Source organism: Diprion similis, chromosome 14 (genome assembly GCF_021155765.1).
Source record: "Diprion similis isolate iyDipSimi1 chromosome 14, iyDipSimi1.1, whole genome shotgun sequence".
Lineage (NCBI taxonomy): Eukaryota > Metazoa > Arthropoda > Insecta > Hymenoptera > Diprionidae > Diprion > Diprion similis.
Window position 1 is genome coordinate 12952885 of NC_060118.1, and position 23882 is coordinate 12976766.

At 40.8% G+C, this 23882-nt stretch overlaps 1 protein-coding gene across 1 annotated transcript in view; it reads right to left on the reverse strand.

Moving 5' to 3' along the window:
- The window catches only part of LOC124415049 (neurotrimin-like), a 107282-nt gene that overhangs the window by 27117 nt on the left and 56283 nt on the right, over window positions 1–23882 (reverse strand). The window contains exons 4-5 of the mRNA XM_046896315.1: window positions 19615–19773; window positions 18996–19124 (exon numbers count right to left, since the gene is read on the reverse strand). Coding sequence (XP_046752271.1) covers window positions 18996–19124; window positions 19615–19773 — 288 coding nt within the window. The remainder of the gene's footprint in view (window positions 1–18995; window positions 19125–19614; window positions 19774–23882) is intronic.

Sequence of the window (23882 nt, forward strand, 5' to 3'; positions counted from 1 at the left end):
TTACGACGTTGACTTTAAATTGGACAATTATGTCATACCTACCGGGGCGTGTACTCTGAAATAGACATGAAGAAAGACAGTGGCTGGATAATTCGTTGATTAACCTACAAAGTCATTAGCGTTTTGTAATAACCAAAGTGAGAAGAGAAGAAGTAGAAACAATGTTATTATTTCCGACCTCTTTAAGGGTCGGCAACGATCCTGCAGACGATTAATGGCCAATGCTTTCAACGTCTTTATCCTTGTATTTAAATTCCTGGAATGTAACCGAGTAGAAGTTAACAAACCTTCTCCTTTGTCACATACAAATTCGATCACAATGTATAATACATCAAATACCTACACGGATGTAGGTTGACTTTGTTCCACAAATTCGGGTTTCAATTCTCCCTTCCCCTTGTCACGTGATGCGGTTGGTGAAGGGTGCAGAAGGGTTTTGGGAGGAGGTGGTTGGGAGTCGTTTGGACTAGGACAACGTCGCGTTGGTGGTACTTGGCGGTTCTGCGGGCGCTTAAAAGGGGTCTTGGTCTTCCCTCCGGTGTTTCGAACCTTGCGGACTCAACCGCGACTCAACGCGGAATCAACAGGCTGGCAAAAGAGAGAGAGAGAGGCAGAGAAAGAGAGGGGTGGCGAGGGAGAGAGAGGAGGGAAAGTTACACCGTAGTGCGTATAGCATCCCGTCACGAGGAAAACTCTTTTTCTCTTTCTTTGTTTTTATGCCGAGCTTTAGCCACAGTCCCTTTACGTCACTTGAGCGAAAACCGCGGTTTTACCATCCGACTTCCGATCCAGATTATCGCGTGTTTCATGTCGATAAGACAACGCGTGTTTTCGCGTCGGAAAACCGTGGCTAAGTTTGAGAGATAATTTACAATCACACGTCTAGTTTCCAAATGTTTTCTTAGTGCGAGATGTAGTTTAAATAAGGGGGAGAAAGTTCATGATTCATAAGACAAAAAGCGATATTGTGAGATTGTGAAGGAAATTGAAAACACGCTGCGTAGTTAGTCAGATTTTCAACGAACCACCAAATCAGGTTTTCTTCCTTTTTCTCAATCTCGATAACTTCTACACTTCAGATTCGCATAGTTTAATCCTTGATCTGACATTTTGAAGTTCGAAATTATTTAGCGATAAAGAATCGGTGGATCGATTGATAGGAGGACTCTGCAGAGAAATCCGTAAAAAAAAAAAACGAAAAAAAAGAAAAACATGTCATCCACGCGAAGTAGTGAGACTTATTTATTCTTAAATGCGTTGGGTGAGGAGAAATAAAACATAAAACATTGAGAGAGAAAGGAAGAAAGTAAGAAAGAAAGAAAGAAAGAAAGGAGTCTCTACACATCCCATTACGTTGACACTAGCTTTGAATACAAAAGTTAGATTTTATTCTCCGCGACTCCCGAGATTCTCGCTCTTTCTATCGTCTTCTTCAATGAAACGACGACTCACGCAAGCCGCCGAGTAGGTATCACCGTCTATTCGACGTACAACACGTCGCCCTGAATTTCAAGTCGACTCGTCTCGACGCTATTTCGCCATCCCCCCCCTCACCCCCCCCCCCCCTCCCTGGTACAGAGCGAGGGTAAGAAGAAAGAGGCCACGACGAACCGACGCCGAGATTTCTAGAACCATCTATATTGTAATTTGGAAAACACGTCTCGAGTTTTCGGCCATCAACTTGGTCCGATTGTGGTAGAGCCGTTCGCTTCATCCCCCATCCTTGAATTCTCAACGAAGCGTGAATTTTGTCCGTCGGATTACTTGACGTCGAAAAATGAACCGTGTGAATTGAAATTTAATGCGCAAACAAGCTACTATACGTGCCAACGACGTACCGATATGTCGTATACCTATAGTTACATCTACGCCTATGAATCACACATGAGGTCGCAAGCTTTTTGTAACCCTGGATATCAAATCCTTACCGAGGATGATGGTGGAATTAGAGATTTGGGGGAGGAAAGCAGCCATCCGGTATCAGGGATGATTATTTCAGTGGTTAGTAATTACTTCCTCTTCGTTTTACTCGTCCTTCTTTTCATCCTTTATCCTCGTCGTCGCCTTGGCGCTACGTCTGCCAGGAGCAACATCTTGCTCGGATTAGTCCTGCAGTCGAAATCATGAAAGAGACCGAGATGGAGGTGGGAAAGGGGGTGGATGAGGGAAAAGTTGTTACGGGCTGGAGAGACACGCTCTTCTCCTTCCGGTCGAACGGTTCAATGCTGGGTTGGTGGTTGGGGGTTGGGGGTTGGGGGTGGTGAAGGTGCCGAATGAAGAATCGGCGATAATAACAGTAGTAGCGGCGAACGAGGAGCTCGCTAAGTGATCGTAAGCCTCATTGTGGCTTCGGCGCCCATTTCCCGACCATTGTCACACCCGCCCCATGATCTCATACTCTTCCTCGAGGAATCTATTTAGCAATCTTGAATTGCCTCGCGCCGTGACGACGAGACAACTAAAATTAACGAGTCCCTACATAACCTAGGAGTACGAAATTAGGAATGTGACGTTACAGATGAGAAGAAAGAGATGATAAGCTGAGCGGTGAAGAAAGTTGCTGGCGAGTGTGGAGTTTCATGTATAAAGTGTACCAATTATCGACCTTCTTTTGTTATATCCGTTGACTTCTTAGTTCTAAAATTACCAAAAAATAAATTTACAGTGTATAATCTTGCAGTCATCAAAAAATTTACAATTCGGACCGTAAATTAATAATTTTGGATAATAAAATGTTCAATAATCGGGTCAAAACTTGTCAAGAACTGGTAGACTTACTCGAATTGCATTGCAAGTATACAAGCACATGAAAATAGAAATTAATCCACGCGAATGCGAGGGTAAAATTTTTATTTTTTAATTCGGTAAAAGTTGTTGATGTGATCGCGTGAGGAGCAGTTGAGCGGCAGTTTGAAATTGGATAAAAATCGTTAGTTATGTACTTGATCGGGAGTTTCAGTAAAGGGTGGGGGGGAGACCTCAACACACCAGCTGGTGAAAGAAATTGGATATTTAGTCGTTTTTAGGCCGCGGGGAGCGCGAAGAGGCGACACTTGCCAACTCGGCGCGTAAATCTCGCTCGAATCCCCCCCCCCCCCCCCTCATCCCTCTCTCGCCCTCTCTCTCTCTCTCTCTCTCTCCCCCTCGAGATAAAGCTACGTAGTTCACCCCCTCTAACCTCCTCGTTCCATGTCCCGCGAGAGGTTCTTTCGTGCCTTTCCCGAAGCCGGCTAAATTATCCCCCCGTCTTCCGCAGATTATTCTGTCAGTCAAAACGAAATTAACAAAAAGTAAGGAAAAAAAGACGGCCGGAGATGGAGCGAGCAAAAGAGAGTTGAGTGAGTGAGAGAGAGAAAACGAAACGGCAAAGTTTCGAATCTCGATGGCGCATGGAAATTCCGCGTTACAATATCTACTAAACAGACATGCAGATGCGTTTTACAAACGCGTTTACGCAGAAGACTCGCTGACAGTTGTGTGCTAAGTGTGAAAAAAGCAGGAATAACAAAATAAAAACGAAAAAAAAAACAACAGAGAAACGATTGTTATCGTTGTTAATCTTAATCCTCATGTCGTTTCTTACTTAGTTAAAAATGAAAGCATTTTTCGAGTAGATATGGTGAACTGTATGAGAATGCGATGGACGATTTTTAGCGCACCTCTATAGCCGTTTGGTGATAAAATATCAATTCACAGCCAATCGGGAAATATCGTTTGGAAGATCTTTTACTTTATACCGATGGTGGCGGTGGAGTCGCAGCGCTCTATTCTGCGGCAAGAGCGAGAGAGAAAAAAAGAAGGAGGAAGAGAGAAAGAGAGAGAGAGTGAGGGAGGACGTGTTACAGAAAGAGAAGAGGTGTTAAAGGATGCATGGAACGGGAGGTTTACTTGAATTCAATTCGATATAAGAATTCACTTCGTGACTCTCTCTCTCTCTCTCTTTTCTGCCTTCAACCTAACCAGCGCAAATCCGCTGATCGTTGAATTTAAACTCTCCGGGGGATTCTCCGGGAATTCCATGCACCCTCGTACCTATACCAAATTTGCAACAGTCCTCGTTCGTTAGCAGTTTCAAACGGAATTTAAACCCTTGGATTCAACACACTTGAGCTAGTCCACTTCAGACCTCAACTTACTCGATGGGAGTCGAGGTGATCGGGATTGCTGCACGCGGTACACCGGAATTCAACCGAAACTTCGGCAACTTCCTCATTTCTATTCACTTATATTTTAGTTTTTTTTTTTTTTTTTGTTTCAACGGAGAGTCGAGAAATTTTTTCATTGACACGTCGATGAAATTTACAAGTTTTTAAAATTCCATATTTTTACTATGATTGTCTAGGGTTTGCCTGTTTTTAAAACTATATGTTTTAATTCGTTGTACGCGTGAAAGATTTCACGATTTTATGGTCAAAATCAAAGGAACCAAAAATCTTGACTAATTACAAATTTTCATTTTCTATTCTAATACCCTGTATGTGTAGAACAGCTTTCTCCTCGCATCAGAATCATTCATTTCATCTTCTTCCTCTTCTCGACTCAAAAACCAAAACTAATAGGCACTTAAAAAGTTAAAAAAAAAAAGGCCAAGTACAAACTCTACTTTTTAATTTTCTTTCGAAACGGTAAATTGACGCAGAGGAAAAAATATTATCACAAAATATATCAAGATATTCTACAGATAAAAAAAAAACCATGCTGAACAAAAAACTGTATCGAATTTCTCTGACGAATTTAACCCATTCGCTTTTTTTTTTTTTTGTACACCATACTGTATAATCTTGATTTTCGTTTTTACGATTTTTTCGAGATGTACGATTCGATATACGATTCTCGAGAATGAAATAGGGGTGAAATTTTCTGACAAATCGACTGTCGCTATTTATTTCTCCAGAATTATCTTCACATTGGGAAAAAACACAAATTTTGAAGACAAAAAAAAAAGAACCTCAATATCTCAAACACATCCCAAGCATCTAAAAATCGTCAAAAAAAGTCTTAATATTTTTTTTTTGGTTTATTAAATATCATCGACCCTCTTTCAACGATTTATAATAAAACGGTACGCCGATCGGGCTTTGCAGGGATGACAAGACGTCACGACGTTGCGTGTAATAATAATCACTGTGACGCTCGATCGTAGCTCGGTCGGTAAACAAGCGTATTGCGTTACCAACACAGTTATCGTCGACTAGAGGTTGGGGTAGTAAAGGAGGACAAACTCAAGGGTCTCACGCTTCTCGGTTATGCGTCATGCGTCCGTCAGCCGCACGATTTTCCGACGCACCCTGCGTCGTCCTCGGAAACGCGTACCTATGCCAGGAGGGTTGATCCTCCGGGTCTCGTTTCCGGTGAATCGCGGTGCACGTGTTCAGTCGCTCTTCCGCCAATCGGAGCGTTGATGTGAGGACGGCGGTGATTCTCCTGTTTTTCAACCATTTCTTCCCTCTTTTACTTTCATCCACTTCTTCTTCTTCTTCTTCTTCTTTTTGTGTGTAACCGCAAGATTATATTCCTTGTCCTGGAAGTCTGTCGCGTCGAGATAGAAGCGAGGCGAAGGAGGCTTCCATGGGGTTTTATGGGGATATCGCTTGGCCAACTGGAAGATATCGTCCGTTTCACAGGAAACTACTCTCCGGATCCTAACCACCCACCCCCCTGCTTTTCTACGACGCAACTTCCGCCCTCGCATTCCCGGAACCACCCCTCCAGGTTCTTCCATATCCTCTCACCTATCTGCTCGACCAAGCCAATGATCGGCTTCTCGAGACGTCGTGTCGCGATCAGACAGCCTTTTCTCTTTCCCACGGTCTTGCTTTGTTTCTGCTTTCTAACACTTTTCTTCTCTACGTACGGACAAGAAGAAATTACGATTCCTTAACCCTTTTAGTCACAGCGGGATCGCCGTTTACATCTAAAAAATTTCCACGTCCTAACCTTATCGCAGTTTATTTATTAATTCTGACTTCAAATTTGTGATCAGCGATCCAAAAAACCTCCGATTAACAACTTTCGGCTAGAATCATCTAATTTTGATAGTTTTTTCGACTTTAGATCCGCAATCTTGGATCTAGAAATTACGAAACTCTGACTTCAGACGAATCGATTTTCGGACGGGTAAAATGGGATACCCTTAAAATTTTATAAAAAAAATTCTGTTTTTAAAAATGTTTTTTAAACATTAAAAAACGACTTCTATAATATACATTATTGAGCATTATTTTGAATTTTCAAAAAATATCAAAAAAATCTTTTCTCCCCAACATCTGAAGATCATTTTCATTTTCTTTAGATAGAATTTGAAAAAAAAGCAGATTTAGCGTATCTGAGTCCTCGAAAAGTAAGTATTTCCCTAAGTACCCCCGTTTTGCCCCCCCCCCCCCCCCCCCCACTTTATATAGGTATTTCTGTCTTGTTCGCTTTTCTTCATTCTTCAAAAAATTGATCGACACTTCCAGAGTCCTCTGCGTTCTGAGATTCGATTTTTTCCTTGTTTCTCATCCCTCTCAATTTTCACAACCCTTGGGGTTTGTTTTTTTGTCCAATTTTTTTTGCTTTTGCTTTTGGTTTTAACCCACCGTCCAGAACCGGAATTCGACCATCCAAGTACGTCCGTAACGGTACGGGAGGTGTGAAAAAAGGGGTGGCATGAAAAAACCAAGAAAAAAAGCAAAGAAAAAAAAAGAAAAGAAAAAGAAGCGGACAAGTATGGGCGGGTAGGTACCCACGGGAAATAAATCACCGCCTGCTGAACGTCATTGGAATCGACTCTCGATGCCAGCCGGGTTGGAATGAGGGGGATGTGCAGGAGAGGGATGCAGAGAGAAGCGTAGGTGTGAGGGGTAGGTGAAAGGGTTATTTATCGATTTGTTTAGTTATTTTTTGCCGTGAGTCGAGGAGGCTTCCCCCTTATAAATCTCGCGACGACGAAATCGGTTCGCACGATTGAGCATCCGTTTGAAAGCTCTCGCAAGCTCGCCGCCGCCGACGATAAAACCGCCTGCGCACTCGTCGTCGCTGTTACTTCTATCGTTATTCCGTCAACGCTTTCGTTTTTGCAAACGAACAAATTCCGAATTACAACGTTATTACAGCTGGACCAAAAAAACCAAAAAAAAAATAAAATAAAAACAACAACAATCTCGTGAAAAAATTTAAATTTAATTTATATCAAGCAAGTTAACCACGCGTTTCATTTACAAGTTTGCAAATTTTAATTATCGCCAGCGCAGATACGATTTACATTAGTTATTATATTTCCAGGGGTAGGTGAGAATAAAAAATAAATTTTCTCACTCCTCGTGCCGCAGGGCTAGACACGATTCTCTGACCACGCGTATGGGGATTAGAGGGCGAGTAATAAAGCTCCGGTATGGCTGTGGGAATGTTACGTATTATACGGGCGTAGCATGTATACATACATAGGTATGAATATACATACATGGGAAATTCCATGCGAACCCAACCAGCGTATGACCCTCGCCATTTTTGATTTTGTTGAAAATTTTTTCTGCCATTTCCCCAACTCTGAAACAGTACCCTGAACTTTTTCACATTTTTTATTCACCTGGTTGGTTATTTATTAATATTGAGAATAATTTTGAAAAGGATATTTATTTTTAATTCTGAAGAAAATTATCAGATACTATTTTTTTCTATTCCAAATATTTCAAGACCACGTCTATGATGCGCCGATTCATTTGCCTACTTTGTGTTAGCACTTCTCATTTTTTTCAATGAAAAATTTGCCAAAAATAGACAAAAATAGTTCCATAACGGAACCGGTCTAAAGATATTCCAAGTGAAAAATAGAAGTTTTGAGAATTTTTCGGGATCTTTCTTACGGTTCAAACAATCTTTTGGTTGACTAAAAAAAAATTAAAAGTGGTGATAAAAAATGGAAAAAAATCAGTCCATCACGGTCGTGATCTTAAAATGTTTTAAGCAGAAAATAAAGTTGCTGAGAGTTTAAAAAAAGGTCCTTTTCGAAATGATTTTAGATATTTCTAAACAATTGAGGATTTGAATAAAAAGTCTAAAAAAATTCAGGCTACCTTTCCGGAGCTAGGAAAATTGCAGAAATTTTGTCTCAAACAAGATCAGGTTTTTTTTAAACAAAAACGATAAGTTTCAGACGTCGGTCGGGTTCGCATTGACTTCCCCATACGTAGGTATATATGTACGTGTAAATCCGTCGTCCGCAAAGTTGCAAAAAGGTTGCTAAAACTGCTGCTGTGCTGCTGCTACTCGCAGTTTCGTTCACATCGTGCAGGCGGACGCGGCGGCGGAAGCGAAAAGCTGCGCGGGGAAGGGTCGGCTAATTCGTAAATGCGAGAGCTAATGAAATTTAATCGAGTTTAAAAACGAAACTCGCCAGGCTTTCGGCTTCTCCCTCCCTCCCCCCCAACCCCCTCCCTATTTCCACTCTCTCCTCGTCGTTATCACCCTCTGCAATCCCGGGGACATCGCGTTTCTGCGGTTTTAGGTATCCCAGATTCTCGTAATATTAAGCTTTGGCAAAGCTTCGGACAGGTATCACGTAATTATACCTATATATATATATTAGGGTGGCGCAAAAAAACCGACTGTTTTTTTTTTTTTTTCGAGTTTCGTGTGACAAAATGTTATTTTTTGATATTTCAAGAGCTCACTGTAAAGGACAGATCGAAAAAAAATTTTAAGAGGTCTCTCCACATTTTTTAAAACGTCAGAAATCGTCAAAAATCGATTTTTTTTTTCAATTTTTTTTTCTCGTTACGGTATAATTTTATAGATAAAAAAAAAATAAGTTTCCGAAAGTTTCAGTTCAAAATTTGAATTTTGAAAGGTCGCTTATAATTTTTTTTCAATTTTTTGGTGCATTTCTTTAGATCTTTTCGAGCGACGTTTTAATATTCATATTAAAATTTGATAAATTTTTTTTCTTTCATTTAGTAAGAAAGAATCGATAACAATACACCACGACATGAATTGAAAATCAAAGAAAATACTGATAATATAATTTTTTTTATTCAATTTTATATACAATATGCAGCAAAAGTCTAATTTCATCGGCTGAAAGCTTTTTGCTTTGCTTGTGTCGCACGTATACAGCGGCGTGTTTCGAAATGAATTAATTATAAGTTAAGAAACAAATTTAGGTCCCTAGCGCATATAGCGGTTCTGTATCTGTATACCGTTATAACATCTTTTTGCTTCTTCATTCTTAACGGTAGGTATAAGGTAGCGTGGTGACCATGACCACCGCCATATTGCTGCTGCTACCTTACCTCACGCCTCACTTGGTATTAGAAAAACCGAGTCGAGTCGCCGCGACGAGACGCTTCTTTACGCACCCTCGACTCGAGATATTTTTCCTCCGTTGTTTCATTTTGATTAATTTTTTTTCATCCTTCTACTTTTTGTTTTTACTTTTATTCATTTTTATAACCTCGTCATTACTTACGTCTGCGTCTGTGCGAAGCTCCAAGCAGAAGCTCGATTCTGTTGGTAAAAAAATTTTCGTGGAAAAGAGACTCGAGCTACTCAAATATGTCATACAAAGCTTCGCTTCTTATATTCTATACCTGGAATTGTTTATTTTATATTCAATATTTTTTATAGAAATTTATTTAATTATATAAATATATATTCCGAGTATAAAGGACGAGAATGAAAATAATACCGCGCCATAGATACAAGAGAGTAAAAAAAAAAATTTCACCGAAACGAGTTTCAAAGGGTGAAAATAATGTCTCTATGGTACGTACGTACGTACGTTCATAAAAAGTTCTTCTTTGACATTATATAATTTAATTTTTAACCGCCTTACACTCAGAAGTTTGAATAGATTCTTCAATTTTTTCGTCGGATGCGAAATGAATAAGAAAAAGTTCGAATTTCGTCGAAGCAAATTTTTCTCTTTCTCTCTCTCTCACTCGCTCGTTTCGAGGGGAGTTGAAAAGAGTTTTTTCTTTTTTTATTGCTACATATATTCGTGTCGAATGAAAAGGTACGCAGGATTTGGAAAATATTAAACTTCTATTTTCCTCCCGATCCTCTTTCTCTTCCTCTTCCTCTTTTTCTTTCTCTGCTTCCAATCCTCTCGACGTGCTCGCGCGCATGGCGTTAATTCGAAGGTTGGTTGGTTGGTTCGAGGTTGAAGGTCTGGTAGGTAAAAGTTTTCCCGAGGTTTGTATACGCGCGGAATACGCGAGGCGAGTGAGCTTATAGATCCTTGAGTGCAGCGCTGGGGTTAAGGGGGTTGGAGTTGAGTTTGGCGCGAAGGCACATCAGACACGTTAATGAGTTTTTCGGGGACGTGATGAGGAGCCGATCGACGGAGGCGCGGAATTAGAAACCAGAGGCAGACACTCTCCTTGCGTCCGGAGGGTCCAACACCTGGATAAATTGAGGAGAAGACGAAGAGAAAGGTGACGACGACGATGATGATGATGATGGTGATGACGGATGTGGAGGAAAAGGTTTGCGGAACGTGTGAATCCTTCGTTTGTCAGGTTCGCTCAGTAAACTATGAGAAATCGCACATCCGGAAGCGAGTTTACTGATTTATGAAATATTGTATTAGAATGGAAATTAATATTGAAGTTTAGTCGCTTGACGTTTAAATTGAATTTTAGGTATGTTGTGTGGAAAGTAGCGGAGAGACAAATACACGTTAAGTATATCGGTAGGTAGATTACGAACAACGATTTATAATTCCGTGAAAAAGAAAAAAAATGATCGATTTTCAATTAGACGTACTTTCTGCACTGACAGCGTGTTCTAGTGATTTTGATTCAGAGAATTACCGAAAGTTAGAAACGTAGAAAGACCGGAAATACGAAAAATTGTCTTGTGGGGAAATAAAAATTGGGAATGCGAAAATGTGTGAATAAACTCATACCGATATTGTTTGTTACCAATCGGCAAGGTTACGAGGGAAAAATGTTGAACTGCGAATATACCGAAGACTCGATTAGTCGACTTTTCAAATATCAAGCCCGTGTCGTTTTCGAAAATTTACGAATTCGACCTTATCAATAACGTCTCACCAAAGACTCGAGAGGTCAAAATCCTGCGACCCACTGAGACAGAAAGGACTAAATACCAAAAGGTTCCAAAACGTCGGAAACGCATTTTATTCTTTTCAACGTGACCAGTTGCAGCTAATAGATGACGATACGCTTGTCAAGTGACACGAGGGCGCGGACGTGAATGTGGAAGACGATTCGTCGTAATAATGTCTTGAATAAATTGAACCTACGGGGAAAAAGATGCGCCGTTTAAACGTTATTAAAAATATCTTGCCTATTTCTTTGCGTTATTTTTTTCTTCGATGACACGGACGATCGTCCGATACAATGAAATAATCTTGATAAAAGTAGCATCGAGTTAACGAATTTCACAAATTCCGAATTCTCAGGAGCTTCGATATTTCGTCCTTTCCTGACTTTGGTTCTTCAGCATTTTTCGGATCTGAATTCCGCTCTATCTGAACTCTGATGTCGGTCAAATAATTTTTTGGTTTCTTGGCTGTTCAAAGTATCAGCTAGTCTCGATTTTTGATCTCGGAACTTTCATATTTCTATAACTTTACATTCTGTGCTTTGTTCATTCGGAATGCCGACTGTTCTGAAAATTTTTTCTCGGATAAAAAAGCATCCGGTCAAATGAATTTTCGTAAAAATCCTTATTCTACTGGATGATTTATCGAAAATCTCAATATCGGTAGACTGATCATTCCTTATTTTAAAATCCGTGTCTAAAAAATTTCGGCTTTTCGACCAGTCGACTTTTTGGTCTTTCCAGATTTTGACCATCACCCAGAAAATCCTCACAGGCCTGCAAGGTAAAAGCCTACGCCTGGAGATACCCTAAGTGTAATCTATGGCCGTAGATAATTGCGTATAATGGGGTAGTTTCATCCCCATGCGTTTGACTCGCGTTTGCAGCTGTCTTCCTCATTACAACAAAATTGCGGCAGTGTAAGAGAAAAGCGTTATAGAGAAGAAACGAGGGTAGAAGAGAGGCTTCGGTGTACAAAAAGATACGGAAGCAAAACACAGGATAATAAGCACGACAAAATGAAGAAAAAGAAAAAGTAACCGCATATAATACCGAATGAAAACACCGAGCAAACAAACTGTATCAAAAACGATATCGAAAAGAAGACAAAAAAAAAACAAAAAAAAAAAATTCTCCACAAAAAACCCATACAATATACAAGGAAGGTAAAAATCGAGATACACAAAGGATAAACAAAGGAAACAAACAAACAAACCAGGGTATAGATCTACGGCACGTATACAGGAAAAGAAGACGAGTACAAGGAGAGAGAGAATTATTGTGTATACGAGAGAATCGCGCCCACCCGACGTTAACTTCAGGGCCGTATCTACAAACATGCAGAGGGGGAAACGATTCTCTGCACAAGGATGCAAGGAGGGTGGGAAAAACGAAAGGAAAGTAGGTGGGACCCTTTATAAAGCCGCACGGTAGTCGGAGTCACGTATAAGCAGTGACTCAAAACCTCCCCCCCCCCCCCCCCCTTCCGCCGCCCTTCATGTATTCTCGACCCCCGTTGTTCCTCCACCCCCTGAAACCCCGTCCGAGAATCCACCTCGAGTAGCAATCTGTTATTAAAATCAGCAACGAGAAAAATCCGTGCCGTATCTCCCCGCCTCCCCCCCCCCTTCTACTACCCTGGCCTCGACTCCGTCTCCATTCCCGTATACGTCTGCATATATACATACATATCTATAACGCATTCGTGGATATTGTGTTTTACGTAGGTATGGAGTTGTGTGTGTGTGTGTGTGTTTGTTAGGCGCGTGTACATAACCTGCAAATCGGTGAACACGTGGCGTGTTGTAGTAAAAATTAACCCTCACTCAAAACGCAAGCACGGGAATATTCCTTTTTAGTGCAGTTGTAGTTACAATGGTTTAAATTACAGTTTTGTATGAAAAAAATTCGAAACTAGTATAAAAATAGTATCCTGTGCTGGCCTATTTTCAGGACTAACAATTTGAGGTTTTATTTTTAGATATTTATTTATGATAATGAATTTTGGACGTAATGTTTGAAAATACAATTAATTAACGAGTTTTCTTTTGAAATAAATAACAATTAGATCGTTTGAGATCGATTTAATGTCGTTATACGGGACGGGGTTTTGGTTTTGAATTTAGAAAATTTTGAAAGAGCCAAATTCGGAATTTTTTGAGGGTGAAAGTTAAAGTGAAGAAATGAAACTTAGACGAAACACCAAAGTTCCGAAAGTGCGAATATTAGAAAATTTTGAAGTCCTGAAGAATCCAAATTCCGAATGATCGAAGATTTTCAGTTCCGTGGATTTCTGGATCGATGATATTCTCACAAATTTGATCCTTGGATCCAGGATCTGAATCCTGGTCATTCTGATTTTTGGTTCATCCGATTCGCTACACCCTTTCGTTGAGTAAACTACCCTGCTCGAATATATTTTAATTATCGGAATTTCACTCCATCGAACATTTATTTATCGGAATTAGAATTTTTGGAATCTTAAATTTCGGAACCTTGAGCCATCGGCCTTGCGACGATTCTGCACCTCATTTTTTACAAATTCTCACCCACAAAATAATTCGTAACTAGGCACTTTCGAAACTTTTCAAATCCCAAACTTCAACCCCGCTTGAAATATCGAAAAAACTCTACACACATATATATATATTCAAGTATAAAAATGTAAGAATATACGAAAAAAGTCGAAATTACACACGGCCAGCCTGGAGACCACCCACTACCGCCCCTTTATAATATACGCCCTCCTTTTTTCCCGCTCTCTCTCTCTCTCTCTCCCTCCCTCTCTCTTTTCGTTTTCTCTTCTGCACAATTTTTTCCCCCTTCTTCTTTCTTTTTTTGCTAATCCACGTCGCGACTCGACATTCTTTACGTGAACGCGGGAAAGCCGCGCTCCTTTCCTATCTTCGGGCTTCATCTGCAGTCTCATCTTCCCCAGCTCCTCTCCACCCCCACCCCCACCCTCACCCCCAGCCCAACACCCCTGTGGCACTTATGCCACCGTGCCACCTGACTCTGCCATGCCACCCCCGAAACAGCCCGCTCTGTCAGCCCGTAAAACCACCACCACCACCACCACCACCACCACCACCACCACCCCCATCCTACCACCGGAATATAACACGCGTTCACCCTCGCGTTAAACTGTTCAACTGTAAAACTGTGCAAAAAGTGTAAAATAAAATAAACGTTTATTCCAACGCGGGATATTGTTATTATTATTAAAACCACCTAAACGCCAGCGCCGCAAGCTTGTTGCTGCTGTGTAATCTTGATGCACGAATATGGGTATAATGTATGTATAAAAAATAATGAATGCGCATGCGAGAGAGAAAAAAAAAACCTCGACACGAATTGGAGATCGGCAAAAATTTCGCTCAAGTAATCACGATGCCTGAAAAACGAAGCTTCGGTAGGAAACGAAAATTAATAAAATCGCATTTGCAGTTTATATTTATTATATACCTACCTGCGAAAATATCGTGATTGACTTTGTTAATTTTCATTATACCGTAAATATGATTTATAATTCAAGCAGTTGAAAGTGAAAAAGAAGGAAGCAACGCAAAAAAAGTTTTTTGAAAAAACAAGAAAAATGAAGAAAAAAAAAAAAAAAAAAAAACACCAGGCACGTATTATTTTTGCGTCGAAACTTTTCGCTCCGCCAAACTGCTCGTGCTTGCATTATACATATACATAGGTATGTTATTCATGTGTGATGAGAGAGAGAAACAAAACAGAAAAGAAAAGAAAAAAAAAATTATAATAAAACAGAAAATCAACTTTAACAATGTAACACTCACACACGTGCAAAGGAAAAACAAACACGGTTTCATGCGAGGTAAATGAGAAGAAAAAAAAAAAAAAAAAAAAGAAATCTGAAAAACAACGAAAAGAGGGAGAGAAAAAAAAACAAAACCAAAAAAAAAAAAAAAAAAAAAAACCATGCGCTTCGCGCGGTGATTCGCCGGAGTTATTATAACACGAAGCGCGTTTTCGTGCAGCAGGCCGCAACGGCGGAGACTTTGACGAGGGATTTGTAATAATTGGTGGGACAATACGCGGCGTTGAGAAGGCGAGGGGGTGGGGGTGGGAATATTCGAGGCAGCTCAAGATTTTTTTCCCTCCAATCTCTTTTTTTCTTCCCTTTTCCTCTAATTTTTTTTCCCTCTGATCTCTCTTCTCTTCTCTTCTTTCAAGCCCCGGCGTAAAGTTGTATCGTCATCGAGGCGGCGTCGCGAGGGGACTCGAGGGTTGGGGGTAAACCCCTCGCAGCAAAAGCGGGGCTGCTGGGAGTAATCTGTCGTCGCGTTTAACTAATCTACGTCAACCTTGCACGTAAAGGCATAAAACACGGGTCGGGGGCTGAGACGCGCTGCTGCGTTTGGTCCTGTAGAGACGCGTGAAGATGAGTAATTTTCATCATCTCTCCCTCCCTCCCTCTCTCTCTCTCTCTCCTTCTTCTCTTGCTCTTTATCTCTCTCTTTCACTCACTTTCTCGTTCAGACTACCCAGCCCGAAACCTGCAGCCCTCCCCCCTCCCTCGACGTTTATAATAATTCGACTTAATTGCCTGCTGCAGACGCGTTCGCACCCCAACGCGACGTCGACGATTATAATTGCCCGGATGATCAACCAAATTTATTATCATATTTATCCCTGACTGCGAAGCGGAGGGTGAAAAAAAAAAAAAAAAAGAAATTTACCTACGTTAAGAAGATACGAATTTTTGTTACTGATATCGATTTATACAACCTTGAAGGGCTTTTTCAAAAACTTTTTATTTTGATTTTTAACACTGCTACTGAAGGATCTTTTACTTCCGGTTCTTGTGTTTGCTACTAGTAAGCAATGAACACCCTCACACACATTAACACGTAAACGAGTAACATAAACACAGCAGTGTACTTAGGCCGCAGGGTCAGTATTAACCGGTTGACTGGTAGGTACGAGGTTTTCCAGTTTTCGTGCCGAAACTGGTAGCCATATACGACTGACCAAATTACACCAAAAATGGTACCCCGAGTTTTTATGGCTATGATTTCAGAACTTATTTTCTCAACTTGCCACCCCCTGCGAGTAAAAATACGCGTGAGTCGGGGTAAATTTTCAGTTTTAGAATGAATTTTTTTGTTGAACTCAAATTTGAAATTTAGTCTACCTGTAGTGTGATCCTTTATTTTGTGATTCTTTTATTCTCATAACGGATTCATCATAAGCCACCCCGAAAACCCCTGAGAAACAAGTTTCAAAAGACTTATTTCATGTATTTTTAAGCCGCCTTTTTTAATCCCTGATACTGATTTTTTTATTCTGCTTTCAAATTTGAATTCAACGACTCCCAAAACGGTAGTGTGCCAATTTTGTTTCAAATTCGTCCAGAAATATCACAGCTATTTCAAAATGTATATTTTTCTTTCAGCCTATCAAGACGAACATCGAGGATAAAGGTTGACAGATTCATCATTCGCCAATTTCAACCCTTGAGTCATGGTGGTAAGTAGTCTCAAAACCTATTTCATGTCTATTTTTTGTATATTTAAAGGTCTTTTAAATATATTACTTTGCGGTTTTTTGCTATTTATTACGATATAATGTAAATTAGTATTGTTAGAAACGAAGTTTATTAAAAAAAATCTGAAATCAGATTTTGGAAATTCAGTCCTGCGAGCTAATCCCAAAAACCCGTGCATAACATTTTCTTACCGCATTCCTTAAAATTTGAAATTTTCGTTTTCAATTTTTGAAATCTGATTTCAGACTCGTAATCAGTGATCCCAAATACCATCAAACGCCATCTTGTTATAAAATTTGACTGAGCACAATAGTGGGAGACCCAAAGGGTTCATAACAAGACTCTTTAATAAGACTAGAACAAGTTAAGACATCGGTCATGGGGATATTTAGGGCGGTTCGAGGAAATCTAAGGGGGCGAAGGCCAGCGTTTCATCTTCGAGATCACGTATACGTCGCGGTCGTGACAGGACCACCAGAGTGGTTTCGGTTTTCTCGCAACGTCAGCGGAGATACCCAACCCCGTTAGGTATATCCACGTCGAATAGAAGGAAAATATCGACGATGTAGGTACGCCGGACTTGTTCCGGTACGTTTCTACTGCGACAGCAAAAGAAAGAAGAAACGGAAACGTAAACGTAAGAAAATGAACGAGACGGACTGACATTGTTCACACAGTGACATATCAGCTGAACGTGCGTGACCAGAAGCACAAAAATCTCTCCAAATCAGTCTGCGTAATCAGTATTTTTGAAAATCCTTACGTGGGCAGAAGTCGGTGTCCTTAATGTAACAAACCATTGAAGAAAAAATCACTATTTTCAAAATTTGGACTGATTTTGGATATTATGAGTACCTTCGGCTCTAGTGTAACGTACGTAGCATAGTTTATTGAATTTCAGTCAAACTTAGAGCTGCGAAATGACCATATTTTTTCCGGTAAATGCATTATTGCATCAACGTCAAAAACTTCAATATTATAAGTTGATCGATTCTCTGGAATTCGATTTTTGAAAGATACTATTTAGAGTATAAGAATGAATTTCAATTGACACTTCTGTTTAACCCTGCGCCATTCAACATGGCCGATATCGTCCACCCTGATTTTCTCACTTATCGGTGTCTCGGGAATTTTCACCGTTTAACAATATTTACCAATTAACTAATCGAAAATTTGGTAATGCAAACAATTGGAATACCAAGTAGGCACTTAAAACTGAATTTTCTTATAAATTTTGTAAATTTTTTCAAAAATCCAAGTAGAGGAAACAGAGCCCATGAGAAAATCATCCCTGATGAAAAAACCAGCACGTATAGGTGACAAAGGGTTAAGTAAAAATCGAATCGAGTCAACAACAATAAGGGAGGAAAAGATTCCTCTTCATCAGCAATTTTGCGCCGTAAATTCAATCGGCGTATGGCTTTAGGAAACCTAGCATGAGAAATGACGGGGAAAACACTTGTCCAAAGTAGGTTGGTGGGACGGTATTTAGGAGAGTTTCACCGCGTGTAACAATGACAATAACAATGGCAACAATAACAGCAAGAACTGGGCTCAGTGCACCGCGGTGGCACAGTGAAAACGGTAATGGTGTGTTGCGGCTATCCCGAGCTCACTTTTACGCTCCGCTTTGCCCCGACCGACCCGGACTCTCCTCTCTTCTCTCTTCACTCTTTTTCCTCTGTTTTACCGAGCGAGAGAGCGAGAGAACGAGCTGAGGAAGAGGAAGGAGGAGGGAAAGCAACAGAGCAGCATGAAAAAAGGTAAATAAAAGAAAACGAAAAGGACGGAAAAGCGAGCAGAAACTCGGAGACCCGACTCACAAAGCCAGCTTTGCTGCCGGCCGCCGCCTTTCTCCATTATTAAATTGTGTGTGTATTCTCGGTGGTGGTTCCTCGCTGTGTAGATACCGACTTTACCCACCTGCAGGACTAGTCAAATCTTATTTGTTATATTTAGGATGCAATGCACTCGGTACCTATTTCATTGGCATCAGGGGCTTTATCATCGCTGCTGGGAATACGCGTTCGAGATGAAAGAGGAAAAAAATTTGTGAAGAAAAAAGGACGACGGGAATTCAAAAATCAGATGACGACCTAGGCGAACACACAGGATCTTGGTTTTCTCAAAACTTTATACTCAAAATGCGTTAGCAGGTTCAATGATTTTGAACTTGAGTGCTTCTTTTATGTCAAGCTAGAAGTATTACACCATTGCTTTCCAATTGTTTATTTTGTTTTCAACGCCTCTTTTTGTTCTTCTCAAATTGAGTATGCATAATCTAAGTTATGGTCAATAATTGCTAAACTTCTGAGAACTGCCTCCAACGAAAGTGCTGAAACGCCAACATCAATGGATGTTCTTTCTCATTGGCATTCGAGATCAAAAAAATCATCTATAACATTAAAAAATCCTTTATCACTTTGCCACTCACAGTCTACTGATACTTTGATCCTCTTGCTCACTGTTGGGGGAACTCCGTTGCTCGCTATGCAGAGGTAGGCGCCCATGTCTAGCCTCGAGATTCTGGCCATTTCCAAAGTGTCTCCTTCCCATTCGGGCACTGGAATCAAATTCCGAAAACGGAATTAGCCGATGCATCGATTATCTCGTGAAATGAAGGTTCGGAGTCCCGCATGGCTACCGCTAATTTTCGAACAAGCTGCAAATTATATTTCGCGCGAAACAGTGTAGAGGGAACACGCTACCTGGAGGTACTTTACAATTGGCTGGGTACGATAAATGCTCGTCAAAGGAGGCGAGTTTGAAGTTCCGAATTTGAAAAGTCCGAAAGCGCGCAAGTCAAAGTGGTTGAATTTTACGGAACTCAAAATTTTTGATTATTTGGAATTTTGATGCTTGCATTCGGATTTCGGACCATTCGAAACCTTGATGTTTCGTCAAAGTTTGAGCTCTTTACTCCAAGTGTCACCACCAAGAATTTGGAATTTTTTAATTTCCGAACTTTTTAAATTCGGACTTTCAACCCCTGCCTCAGTGAAAGAAATCGACAAATCGTACGACATTTTGAATTTGAGAAGCACACTTCTTACCGACGAGGTTTTTGTTTATCGATATCTTCGAGCCGTCGTCTCGTTTCCAGCGTATGTTTGGCGGCGGACTTCCGGTCGCCTTGCAGGTCAGACTGACGTTGGCACCTTCTCTGACTATGGCGTCCGACGAACTCAGGGAGTCGTCGATGTTCGGCGGTACTGGAAAACACAATACGCGGTGATTAATCATTTCAGTAAACAATTATAAGATGCGTGCGAAAAAGAGAGAAAGAGAGAGAGTGGAGGAAAAGCAGAGCAGCAATTCCGCTAAGGAGAAAGCTCGCTGATTCGCTGTTCCTCGTGCAAATCGATGTCGCACGGAGGAAGAAAGTCAGAGTCAACCAAGACCCCGAGAGAGAGTGAGAGAGAGAGATAGAAAGGTGAAAAAGACAAGAAGTAGGAAAGGGAAATTTCCGTGAGAATCGAATAAAATTACAGAGGTAGAAAACGGAGCACGAGGGTTGGGGGAATCACCGATAAGGCGGTGGAAATCCCCGTTAAAAACTCGTAATCACTCGTGATAAGAGCGCCAGGTGTCCGGAAAAAATGTCTTCGATTCCTCCGCGCTCTCCGCGCCCTCGATTCTTCCCCGGTTTCACCGGAGGGTGAGAATGGTCGGGTAAAAATTGCCTTCACGGATGCAGCCGCGCCGGTTAGGTCGCTGACAAGAATTCACCCTCCGAGGGGAAATGTAACCGCTGTTCCTTAACAGCCCCCCAGCTCCTGTTCCTCCTCCCTTAAGCCTGCAGGGTCCACTTCGTTATGACAATTACAACCGGGGGTTGCGGATAGTCTGCACTGAAATTGCCCGCTCGTCTTCCACCTTTGCAAAACTAATGCACGAGTCGCCAAAGTATGACTGAGCTTTTCATCCCCCGACAACATCACGCGTGTTCAATCGGTCATTCGTTTTTAACTTCCCGTTTTTCTGTCTTCGGAGAAAAAAGAAAGTTGTTGTAATTACCACGAAAATTAAGAGGCGAGTTTTCACCAGTTTTTTAAGTTTAGAGTATCACCCCCGACTGTTTTCGTACGTGTATGATCAGTTTTTTTATCTGATGATATTTTGAGAACGAGTTACCAGATTTAAATGATTTTTGTCGCAATCGACGTGGCTTTTCCAAATTCAGAACTGATTAGATTTTTACTGTTATCGGGTCAGTACTTTTCCAATTATTTAAATAACAAAATTCTAGGAGATTTAATAAAAATTATGGTGTTTTGAAAATGGATTAATGAATTTGAATGAAAATTGGTAGCGTGAGGTTTTTATGACAGTTAATCACGAATTTTAGGTCAGATTTGAAAAATTTTAATTTAGTGTATTCAATAAGCTGCAAAAAAATAAAACTAATAACATTTGTATTTCGATGAAACTTTTGCATTTATCGATTTTTTCAATGGCTGATCACGAATCTGAAGTCAAATTGCAAAATTCAAAATAGCGATCCAATATGGTAGAAAAAAATCTAAAAATATTCCGATTTTGGTAGAAATTGGTAGGCGGAAGTTTTTTCGGTTACTGATAACGATTCCAAGGTCAGACTTCCAAAATTTGTAACAGTGGATCCATTAAAGAGATTGAAAATGAAAAAAATCGTCACATTTTCATGTCTGCAGTCTGAAAATAGGAAGTTCGAGGTCTAGCACATTGTTGATCTATCCAGTATTGTTGATCCAGCATTTCGACTGCTTCGTCGTTGATCGTGACGTTTTCATCCCACGGTTTCATCGCTCCCTGTATAATGCAGGGTGTGCATGTCCACGCAGCGTGCAGGGATCGAATATATCGACGCTGAGTACGTACTGCACAGCTGGCTCGAAATTGCACTGACGAGTAAAAACCTTTTTCGAGGGTCGTCGATGCGGCTGTGCCGTGAACAAGTCTTTCATTTCCATAAACGGGGAAAATCGCGAAGAGCATTTGTTTGTTCGTCCGTTATTCCTGCATTCAACCTCCATTCTGCCTCGACGCTATTGTGGCCATATAACGTTATATCGATGCCCATGCGAACACTCAGTGTACTAACACTCTCTATTTTTTCGTTCTTTAGCAATTTTTTTCGCTAGTTGTATACTTGCTTTTTTTTTTTTTTTTTTTTTTTTTTTTGAGGATATAACGCGGACCAATGCCGTATCTCCTACCGTTTTTTTCGTGTATTTTCGTCAATTATTTTCATCCGATTTGATAGATATACCGTTTGTGCTATACTTGTGTGTTTCTGTGTCAAGCGGGTCTGCATATCGTCTACATCGCATATATGTATAGGGCATCTCACGAGGTATCGATTATTATCGGAAATTGAGATTTCAAACTTGCTTCAGAATTTTTCATATCAAAGTACTGGTCGAAAAAATAATTTACCTTGATAAAGATTTTTTTATTTGTTGAATTACAATCATCACTGTCACAAATATTATTTAAAATACTATTTTCGGGGCAATAAATAATCCAATAAAATAAAATCTAATTTTTGAACCCTTATCGAAAATGGGGTTTTCAATACAAGAGAAAATATAGCAACTCTGGGAATAGCTTTTGAGCAGAACTTGAAACTGAGAAAAAAAACCGGGCTGTTTATTGAATTTAAAAAGAAAAATTATTTCGAGGTGCTTTTCGTCCCATGGGAGTATAAACAAAATTCGATAATGACCCTGTACCAAGGACCAGCCTAATGTATACGTAATTTATACATGTATTTACATGCGTAGGCATAACGCCTGCTACCGCAATGCTCACGGACCTCGTTGAGTCGGTGGTGCCAAAGGGCACCTTTGCCTTATCCGCATAGTCGCGACACGGAAGGATATGCGAGTCCTGTACGATCCGCACACGCAACTTTATACATGTATTATTATACCCGGATAGCGTTCCACGCTCTCTACATATTCATACGTGTTGGCCCTCTTTAAAATTCAACCACCGACAGCGAAGCTGCCTGCGATACGTGGAACTGGGAGTGAACGAGTCGACCTCCTCCAACCCATCCCATTCCACCCCATCCCATTCCATCTCATTCCCCCACTTGTTGTGTTTGCTCTCTAACTGAACGGTGCTTCCGTGTGTAATGTGTCTCTACTCTACACCGTGCGTGTAGGCGTTACCCACGTGTGTCTGTGAGTGGATTATTATAGGTGTGTGGATTGTAACCCGTTTAATAATGTCGAACAAGCGAATATAGTGGAATGAGATGAGAAAGACTGGCGTCGGAGGTTTGTTATTTATGAAAGTTTTTTTTTTTCTTTTTTTCTTCTCCCCTCTCATCCCCCGAAGCATCTATAGAATGTAAAAAAAAAAAAATAGAATATTTTTCAACTTTCTCACGAATGTATTATACCTATAAAAGTTTTGATTCGAGGGTAAAATATTGTATACATACGTAATATCGCGCAGGGATCTAAGTCAGTGAATCTCAACACCCTGCATGCAGCTGATCTGAGACAGTGATATATGATCTCTTGAAACGTGAACCGTGTGTCGTGGTTGAAATAAAAATCGTTTCAACAACCAAATCGCCGAGGGATTTACGTGAATTTAGTAAAACCGATTTAGACGGGAAACGGATCTATCACTCGGATAAAACTTGCCGATCCATCCCTCCAACAAAACCGGAAAAGGATTGCCACTTATTCGTTAAATACGCATCTAGGGATATCTAGTGTACCCATCCACACGATATACACGGTGTATAAATACATATTTACAACTGTTTCTATGTGCTGAGTACATACACCTCTATGTATACATGGATCGTTATGCTGCAGGCTGGTGCGGATGATGCATTATTCAGACACGGACGGTCACCGCGTGTTGTGGCGCGTTAACTTGTCCTAAACTCTGGTATACAAGCGAAAGGTGCCCTCTGGGTTTGGGATAGACGACGCGGGGGAGGATCGAGGATCGAGGGTGTCGCGGATGAGATTTCGGACCGAAAGCTGAGTCGAATCTCACCCCCCGCCGTCGAGCTGGAGACAGACGAGTTATTGCATCGCATACCATTTTTTTTTTCTTTTTATCACTCTCTTGCTCTCGTTTTTTCCTTCTTCACTTTTCATCTACTTTATCCTATCCTATCCTTGGTTCGTTCGGTCGTTCCTGATCTCCCCCCTCCCCCCCTCCACTCCCCTCGCTTCTTATTCCGAATCACTCGTTGAATAGCATCTCTGAATCGTAATTGGCCACTTGACGTCGTGAATAGGGAAAAGAGGGTGAAAAGAAGGAAGGAAGAAGGAGGGCGGGTGGAACTGCGATGGAAGACGGGACGCGC